General features: G+C 33.9%; 1 protein-coding gene and 1 long non-coding RNA gene across 3 annotated transcripts; both read right to left on the bottom strand.

The window, feature by feature from the left end:
- LOC104755456 lies at positions 210 to 2,665 on the bottom strand. The gene is made up of 4 exons (XR_762216.1): positions 2,565 to 2,665; positions 868 to 2,464; positions 602 to 766; positions 210 to 503 (listed from the first exon to the last, which is right to left on the bottom strand). It is a non-coding gene; the product is annotated as an uncharacterized LOC104755456 (long non-coding RNA).
- LOC104755455 (proline synthase co-transcribed bacterial homolog protein) lies at positions 6,180 to 8,279 on the bottom strand. 2 transcript variants are annotated; one of them, XM_010477840.2, is made up of 8 exons: positions 7,912 to 8,279; positions 7,748 to 7,814; positions 7,498 to 7,544; positions 7,120 to 7,207; positions 6,883 to 7,016; positions 6,690 to 6,788; positions 6,507 to 6,596; positions 6,312 to 6,437 (listed from the first exon to the last, which is right to left on the bottom strand). In XM_010477840.2, the coding sequence occupies exons 1-7, from the start codon at positions 8,188 to 8,190 to the stop codon at positions 6,522 to 6,524; spliced, it is 789 nt and encodes a 262-aa protein (XP_010476142.1). In that variant the 5' UTR covers positions 8,191 to 8,279; the 3' UTR covers positions 6,312 to 6,437; positions 6,507 to 6,521. The 2 variants fall into 2 exon arrangements, with proteins under 2 accessions (XP_010476141.1, XP_010476142.1); XM_010477839.2 differs by having other exon boundaries at positions 6,180 to 6,596; positions 7,912 to 8,278.

Genomic DNA, 9,681 nt, shown 5'->3' with positions numbered 1-9,681 from the left:
TTTTTTTTTTTTTTTTTTTTTTTTTTTTTTTTTTTTTTGTCACAACAGATGAAGAAAGATTTCTTTTTGTAGTTTCTTGGAAGGAATAGAACAGTTGGGAAACGGCTTCTCATTACTTTGCTGTTAATATCTAGATTCACTGAAACCATTATAGGATTTTTCCATCTATTACTTGTTGGTGCTAGCAATTTTATACGAACAATTATGAGTAAAAGATCTCAAAGCTCTTTTTGGATCATGTGATTGACTTTATTGAAACCATTGACACATTACATCCAAATTCACAAAAATAAAAGTGCTTGCTGGTGAATGCGTTTTCACAAAAGCAGTAGACATCACTACTAGACTCTTGTTGCTCTAACAAAACAATGGTAGCAAGTGCGATTCTAAAAAAGCACAAGATCTTAGGTTTCTAACCAAAACATAAAATCTCCTTCTTCCTCCGTTTTACATCTTTCTAACACCATACTGCATCACAGAAAGCTTCCGCCTTCTGCTTTTTACTGCATGTTAAGACAAGTTTTTAAGAGCTCGGAAACCAGAAGAATCATCCTCTGCTGAATTGTAATCAATATTTCTGAAAGGGGTTCTTTTTTATTACCTCCCACGGACAAATCCTGTTTGTTACAAACCCGATTGGCCATCTGCTTTGTAAGAGTGTCTTCAGGGACACTTTAGTTCCCAGGTTCCAGAAGGTTGTTCTTGGAAGTAAGAACTTGCAGAAGGTTGAGGGATTGTAACACGCCCTTCCTCTCCTTCACTGCAGCTGCAAAACATAATGCAATATACTCTAAATGTGATCCCAAAGTGAAAATAGTTTCATCTGATCACAGCTTGTTGTTGAACATGATTTCTTGAAGATGTTACCTGGATTTCAGCAATGATATGTCTGCAAAACAAATGGTGCACATACAACCGCGCCTTCTTCAAAAGACCCTTCCTTGAAAGCAAAGCATGTAGAAGAACTCTGACGAGGCACAGTTTTTTACTGTTCTGATGGATCTCAGCTCTTACTTTTGTTTTATCTTCTTGAAGTGTCTTCTTAACGGCGGCGGCTGTGCTTGGTTTTGAAGCATTGTGAGGATACAAAAGCAAGTTGTCACTGGTGGAAGTTTGGAGCAAAGTAGTCAAGCGAATCTGATGTTCTTGCCACAATTCCATAAAATAGTTTCACCAGAGCTGGAAATCTCAATTCCGTTCATCTCATTGCTTGTAAGCTTTAGACTGGAACTCTCTCCAAAAGAAAGCGTGACATGGATACTATTCCATGGAGGTGGAATAATAGGAAGTTTGAAACGTCTTATGGCAGGAGGACGTCGTTGTGCCTTTTCGATCGGATCATCAACACACATCCCGAGAACGAGTGGTAAAAGCTACTACACTTCCATTTTCTTTGCTTGGATAGGGGACTCCAACAGCTTGCAAGTTCACTTTCTCCCATATATCATCCAACAACAACACAAATTTTCGTCTCTTGAGAACATTGTGTATGTCAAGAGCTCTCTGGTATTCGTTTTGCTGGTCCCATTCGTCGTCCACAAGGCCTAACTTCTTTGCAATGCCTCCTTGAACCTTACGGATCTCTGAAACTCTAGACACGAGAACCCATATTACAACATCAAACCCAGCTATTTCAGAAAACTTATTGTTGATCTGCGTGAGAAGAGTGGTTTTGCCTACTCCACCCATACCATACAGACCCAATATCCCAACTCTATCTTCCATTAGACGGTTCCAAAACTTTTCAAGCAATGTTTCCTGACCAACGACAGTAAGTTGGATAGGTGGTATCTCTTCAACCTCAGCTACTGGAGCTGCCTCAGTCAGTCACTACATCAAATACTCCTTGAGAAGTAAGACTCTCAACCTCCCTCAACATTACACTAACCTTTTTCCCAAAACGATAACTCCGTTTCAAATCCTTAGAGCAAACACCACAAAGAAACAAACTTTGAAGCTCAACGTCACTAGTAATAAGGATATCATTGAATTGGTATTCGATGGCTCGGACACTCATAAGCCATAACTGGATTTGGGAAAGCCTTCTACGACGCGCAGTAAACTCTTCTCTGTCTACCCTTCCTTGCACATCATCTCTCTTTGCCTTGAGCACTCCCATGGCTTTCTGCAGAGAAGCCAGATTCTCAGAGAGACTGCCAATATAAGTACAACCCCTGACACATAACCACTGAGTGAACTGATCCACCACTTGATCACATGGCAACGAGACAGATACACAACCTCCCATCACACAAGCTCAGAAAAAAAAAAAAAACTGATTTCAACCATACGAAAAGCCAAAGAACAAAATTGTGGGAGCTACTTGACCCATGACTAACACTACTAAACTAACTCGAGAGAACCTATCATTTCGACATTTTCTTTATAATCCATCAAACAAAACTGACCCTTTTCTTTCTGGAGAACCTATCATCAGATGCACACGAACCTCAACCTCTCCTTCCTTGGAATTTAAAGAGAGAAGAAGAGTTTAGGGAAACAACATCAAACTAATTATTTTAGAAAACCAAGTAGTAATTGAAACCAAATCAAGACGATTTTACCCCCCATTCACAAGCGTTCTCCATTCCGTTGATTGAAACGGTGATGCTCCCGCCGGAGGTGGAGGCGGTGCCGAGAACGAGATGACATCGTCATCGTCATGTGTTTCTTCTATTTGATGATATGAAATTAACTTCGACCCAATTTCTTATTTCAACCGGTATGAACCGGACTTTTTTTTTTTTTTCCTTCTGAATTTTGACATTAAACCGGACTCTGTTTAATACATACATTAGGAGGTATTGAACTGCATGTTAAGCATTTAACTTGAAACAGAGGAAGTATTTTTTTTTGTTTCTCCTTCACCATTTTAGTATATGAATACACCATTTTAGATTAGAACTCTATAATATTCTCTAATTTACACTAAACAAAGGGTGATGAAATTCATATATAATACAAAATCCAAAGAACACTCCCAAAACGTAACAAAACAAAGACAGTGGTGTAGAGCTAGTACTATAACCAACTTGCATGACGGTAAAAAACGGAGTCTTGTCGCTTCGTCCTCCCACTCGAGTCTTTCTTTCCACTCTTGTATGACAAGTAGTTCTTCACCCGCTACAATGCAATGCAACTTTGAGAATCCAATGGAAGCTTTCTCAGCTTTCGACACTTGTTTTGTACATTGATCGGTCCTATTCAGACATGGAAAAGGCAAAAGGACTCCAATATATACTCTTCAGTTCAGGTAGATCCCACAACTGCAAGTATTCTAGTTTCCGGAAAGGAACAATATCATCAGCCCTGCCTGCTTTCTCTTGGCTTATTAATTCTTCTGCTTGGTGTGAGTTCCGAACATTGAGATGAGTGAGGTTTGGAGCAAACAACAACCACGTCAAATCCTTAAGACCATTGGAAAGCTTGGGCTTGTCAGACTTGTGTTCCTTTTCTATCGATATCTCCCCTATGAAGACTTCCCGGAGATCGCTTATAGACGGCAAGGTCAATATTCTGACTGATCTTTCGTCGAGAAATTTAATAAATACCTTCTGAAGACATCTCACCAACCTCTGTAACCTGTGAGAGTATAACATTTGTTCCAATGCTGAACTTGACGTGATCTCTATGGTTAGAACTTCTAAATTCTCCAAGCGTTTTAGCTCCTCCAGTAAGCTTATAGTTAGCCATATATATTCTTAAATTCAGTAGCCTCAACGTCTTCAGATTCGACAGGTGATCAATCCCTGAGACACTCTCAAGGCACAACATAGAATTCATCTGAATGAAGGGATTCTTAGGCGTAAATATCTCCACAAGAATATATGTAAAGCATCTAGGAAAAATGTAAGCTGGAGACACCTGAAAACAACCTCCAATTAATAAAAGAAAATAACTACCTGTTTATGACAAGCTAGGAAGAAGCATGGATCCACACTCGAAGTTTCCGAAAGTCTACATGATCACCATTTAAGATTTGGGTGTATAAAGCCCAAATGAACAAATTGTTTGTTATTTATTATTAGAGCAAAAAATGTCAAATTGGCAATGATGAACCTAATGAATTAGAAACAAGATTTTCGCATACAAATTTTCATGTTTTTCTAACGTATTCCAAGAACAAAAAAAAATTACTAGTACCCAAAAAAAATTTGGCTTTAGATCAATTAATCGGAGATAATTTTTTTCGGCTTTGTCAATATGAGTTAGTGAGATTTGAACACCCAAAATTTGAGCCCATTATTCTTAACAACCATCATCGAAAACGTTTTCTTCATCGGTTAACATTCTAAGCACAAACAGTAAAACCTCTATAAATTAATACTTTATGAATTAATACACTATAAATTAATAAATTTGGTTGGTCTCAAATACCAAGTCTGGCCAGTGTAAAAAATAACAAAATTTGATAAAGATAATCAGATAATACTTTTTTAAAATTTTCCATGTAAAATATTGTCCCAATAATATCAATAATTAATAATCATGTAAATTTATACATATATATATATATATATATATATATATCTGTTGATATGTGTATGTTTTAAACTTTAGAATTTTCTCATAGAACTCATATCTATAAAATAATTGTTATGTTGTATTTTCAAACTATAATGATAGAAAATACTCTATAACATGTCATAAAAATAGCTAAGTTTTTTTATGTTTTCAATTCTACATATGTACCATTTTGATTTTGATATTTTTATAGAGTATTTGTAGTTCATTGTCTATAATGTTTTCTAAATGTTACAAATTCAATTCTAAATTGATAACATCCGAAAATATAATCTTATTTTGCTAAAATTGTCTCAATTCATAATTTTAAAATTTTTTAACAATTAAAATATATATTTATAAATTAATAATTATTATTTCGTAGTAGAAATTAATAGATATTAATTTATAAATTAATATCACTATAAATTAATAAAATGTCATGATCCCAACGTTATTAATTTATAGAGGTTTTACTGTAATTAGTAACAACCAATCTATATAAATTAGATATAGTTTTGTACCAAAATTGATTGGGATAATATGTTGTAAATCAATGTCATCCATACACATCCACATATAATCAATACTTGTAAAAAAATATACCAATCTCTAATAGAGTTTTTTATTTCTTTCTTTTTTTTGTTCTACTAAATCTTGAGTTTTTATGTTCAGGTTTATTATGGAGATTCTTCTGTTCAAGACGCGGCAATGTTGTTTATTCTGATTCCAAGGGTTTTCTGAATCAGAAGAAAGGTCGGTGCTTTTTCCTCTGTTTTTTTTTTTGGTTTGTGACTTTTGGTTTTCTCATTGATCTACATCTATGTCTAACAAATTGTGAAGATGTAGAAAAAGTCACACTATGGAGAAGTGGGATACGGCTTCCAGTTGTGTCGAATACGCTTGGTAGCAAAGAAGAAATTTCCTCAACAATATTATGATTATTAAGTCGGAAATTTTTAATTAATTAGAAAAACAAAAATTTAACTACAAAATCTTTAGTAAAAATATGTTATTTTGTGACTCGAGAATTTTTTTAAAACAAATTTTACGAAATTATAAAATAAGATTTCTTTTTTAAAACAATTATCTTTGTAATTATAAATAAAATACATCAATAGTAATAATATAATTTATGTACACTATCAAATGAATATCATGATTTAAGTCTATTTTTATATGATAAATTCAATTTATAAGAGATTTTTGATTAGTTGGAATTAATCCAAAATTTTAAAATCTTAGAAATAAATTTTAAATATATATAGCTAATTAGCTATACAAATCCAAATTAGTTTAATAATAAAAAATACTAATCATAATTGATGATATGTTTATAAGTGTATTGAAATCTTTTACTATCAATTTTTTTATTTTCCTAATATGTGAATTAATAGTAATTATAAGAATCAATAAAAATCGACTAATAGAAAGATGTTTTTAGAATTTTTTCATATCTTTATCAATTTGAATTATCTAAAAAAGTGGAGAAGTCTTATAATATTAGCGTAATTAATGCAAAATTCTATCATGTATATATGGAAATAATTACTGTTGAAGTTGGAAACAAACAATAAATAGATTTTTACAACTATATATGAGTATATACTTTATTGTATGATACCGAAATTGTTTAGATACAAAACAAATAATAAACTTTTTAAGATACTAGATGGTGATATCAAATATTTTGTTTTGATTTGGTTGGACACACTTATTTTCTTTCTTTATAAATAAAGGCAAATATATTGTCAATATTTTAACTCTCATGATGGTAAACGTACTCTCTTCCTCTTTCTCTCATCAAACACTAAACTTATCATCTTACGATCTATTCTTGTGATGTGTTGGGTTTTACAAGTCTTTGCAGGTTGTTTATCGGGATGTTACGAGTCTTATGTATCTGTAAAAATTCCCAGCACGCGAGTCCGATCCTAGTACAAATTAAAAAGACACTTAAAAACCTCAGTCTCTTGTTCAGACTTAAAAATCAATCTCATCACCTGGTTCAGTTTACTTCATATCTTCTTAGGATACTCTCTCGCCCCAAAAATTGTAGACCCTATTCTCACATTTGTGCTTCCCAGTTCAATCTGTAACACTCCCAAAACCATAAAGAAAACTCTTAACATTTTGAACAGATCTCAGAACTTTTTTACTTGAATCAACAAGTCACAACAACTTACGGCTAACTCAAAGTCACCAGACATCCCCATAGATAGCTCACACTGCTCCTCCGGTATTCCAAGCTCCTTACACACTTCACTTCTGCATTTCGCAAGCAACTACACATATATATAATAAGAAACGAAAGTGAGCTCCTCTTTAGTGTTCTAAAAATATTACCAAACATTTTAGGTTCAAAACAGATTATATAACCTTGAAATTCTCTGGGGTTGAAGTGTAATCAGCCATCCCTATAGTCATCAACCCAGAAAACTCGAGATTGGAGCAAGCTTCCTTCACGTGTTTCGCCAGTCCTACGCATCCTGAGGGTTCCACCCCGAATTTAGCTGAAAGTTTCAGTTAACTTGATCACCTCAGATTGTATTAAGAAAGGTGAAAGCTGGAAAACATTTAAGATGGAAGTTGAAGAAGAATTTCTCAGACTCTTACATTCTTCGCCACTGGTATTCACTTGGACCAAGACCTTCAAGGGTTTTCTTCCGATGTTTCCAACCACACGATCAAGCGTATTTGCAATCTAGGAAGCAAATTTAATTAAACAAAATCAGTGATTTGGCACCATGTATATTCATAAGTTAGTACGGTTTGATCTAATTGAACTCCCAATGTATCTTTGCTTGTCATCACATCAAAACAAACCCACGAGATTTCAACAAAAAATTGGTAGATTTCACAATCTGCAGTATTCTTCTTACCCAAATATCCTAATGTTTTTGGTTATCTAACACCTCGAAGGAGCTATAGAACAGTTACAAACCAAATAACAAAACCTTTCTCTTACAATATACAAAAAGAGAACTTTTTTACCTTTTCATCATCAACACTTTCCACCATCACAAGGTTAGGCACTCCAGCTGATCAATCATGCAAACCAAATCAAAGAATTCAGAACAGAACATACCAAAGACTAAAGAGATTCAGAACTTAAAGTGGCTCATATTCAAACCAAATTTAGTGCCAACGAATTGAAGAACTCAAGTGTGGAGTTTTTAACATCTAAAAACTGATTGCATGAAGAAGAACTAAGTAATAACCAAATGGGCAAAATCAAATTTACCTAGTAAAGGTTTCACTTTGTTGCTCTGCAAATTCCCAATGAAATGCCACTCTATATCTTCTGGAAGCTGCAATTTCCAAAAAAAAAAATCAAATTCAATACTCTTTCTCTCTACTCAGTTTTCAATTATCCAAAGGATTCAACAAAAAAGAAGAAATGAGAACCTGAGGCGCCTTCTCGATGACCTCTTGCACATAGTTCTCTCCAAAAGACCTATGACCAGCGTCGTAGACTTGTCGAATCAGAGAAACTGGTTTCGTCTTGCTCACCGCTACGACCCGTATTCGATCCGACGCACGACCCGCTTTCTCCGCCGCTTGGTTTACTCGCTGAAACACCGATCTCAAAGCCGCCACTCCATCAATCGCCGCCGCCGACGACGACATAGCCGATTCAACCACGTGTTCGTTCTCGGGCTTCTCTTTGTTTTCTAGATCGTTCATCGAGTAATCAAATCAATCACTGATCTCTTCTTTGTCACAGTTTTGTGGAAGAGATTAGGAGGAGACGCCACTGAGAGACAAGAGAAAAAAAAAAAAAAAAAAAAGGAAAAAACCTTAAAAGATGTTACTTTCGAGGATCGAACTCGTCACCTTTAGTTAAGTTAACGCACTTGTTTCTAAAATTGCTTTTACTTTTCAAAACCAATGTAAACCGAACCAAAATCAATTTGTAATTTCAAAACCAGTAAAACCAAACCGAAATCAATTTATCTATAGAAGAGTCAAACCCCTTGGTGCTCTGATAACGGCTTTAATTTGAATAAAGGGATTCACGTTCCGTGTATTACAGCTATTGTGGAGATATCTATTTTAGATAACTGTCATGAGATATTTTGCTATAGAAACTACAATTACTTAGACCGATGAAACAAGTTGTTCGTGAGAACGAAAAAGGGTAAATTGTTGGAAACTGAACACACATATGTTTGATGTTCATTTTTGTCTTCATATAATATCCTGATTGTTTACCACTAGATTCAGTCATTCAACCATGCATTGTCTTTCATATATATATTTCCAAGTCTCTGAGAGAGAGCATGATTAACTTAGTTGTGCTACAATGTCACAGTCCCAACTTTTTTCATTGCAGTAAATAGTAATGTCCTTGAATGGATACGAAAATATATTAGGGTCCCAATATTTCATCGAATTTATATGCTATATACCACCACCATTACCAAGTGTCCAAGTGTCTTAAGTGTCAAAGTGCCAATGCCTACTCGAGTGCTCTCATAACCGATTTTGTTCAAGTTTGAACAAAGATTCATGTAGCGTGTATTACGGAAATCTTGTATTGTACTTGTATCTTTATCTCACCGTATATATTTTTTTTTTCGTACTTCTTTTTATGATATATTTGCTTCATATTATATTATGATTGATGTAGTTAATAAATAATAGTAATAATGTGGAGTAAATGAGTAATGTTCAACCTTTTGACTACAAAAAAAGAAAAAAATGGACACCGGCTTAAAGTGTGTACAACAAAAAGACGAAAGACTTGGTTTGGTTGGGATAGTGGAGTTCCATATGCACTTTAGAAAACTTATCTTACTAAAATATCTACATATACTTTCCTAGTTTCCTATATTATCTTTAATATTATTTTTTTTTGAACAAATATTTTAGAAAGCATATCTTTAATATTATCTTTAATATTTATATAAATATTTTTCTATATGAAAATCGAAACATTATAATTTGTAATCGAATTAACAAAATACATTGGCCGGTTTTCTAGAAATTTTTTTTAGTACGGAAGTCCTTTGAGCTTTTTAAACTAACTGATCTGGTTTGTCAGGATGAGGAAGTGATAAAATTCACTTACGGAGGGGATCGAGACGTTACAATAATAGTTGGAATAACCTTTTTGCCGAATTATTATTTCTTTATTTTTTTCTAGATACTAATAAACACTTATATATATATATA

Source organism: Camelina sativa, chromosome 17 (assembly GCF_000633955.1).
Source record: "Camelina sativa cultivar DH55 chromosome 17, Cs, whole genome shotgun sequence".
NCBI classification, from domain to species: Eukaryota; Viridiplantae; Streptophyta; class Magnoliopsida; order Brassicales; family Brassicaceae; genus Camelina; species Camelina sativa.
This window is presented reverse-complemented; position numbering and strand designations above follow the sequence as displayed.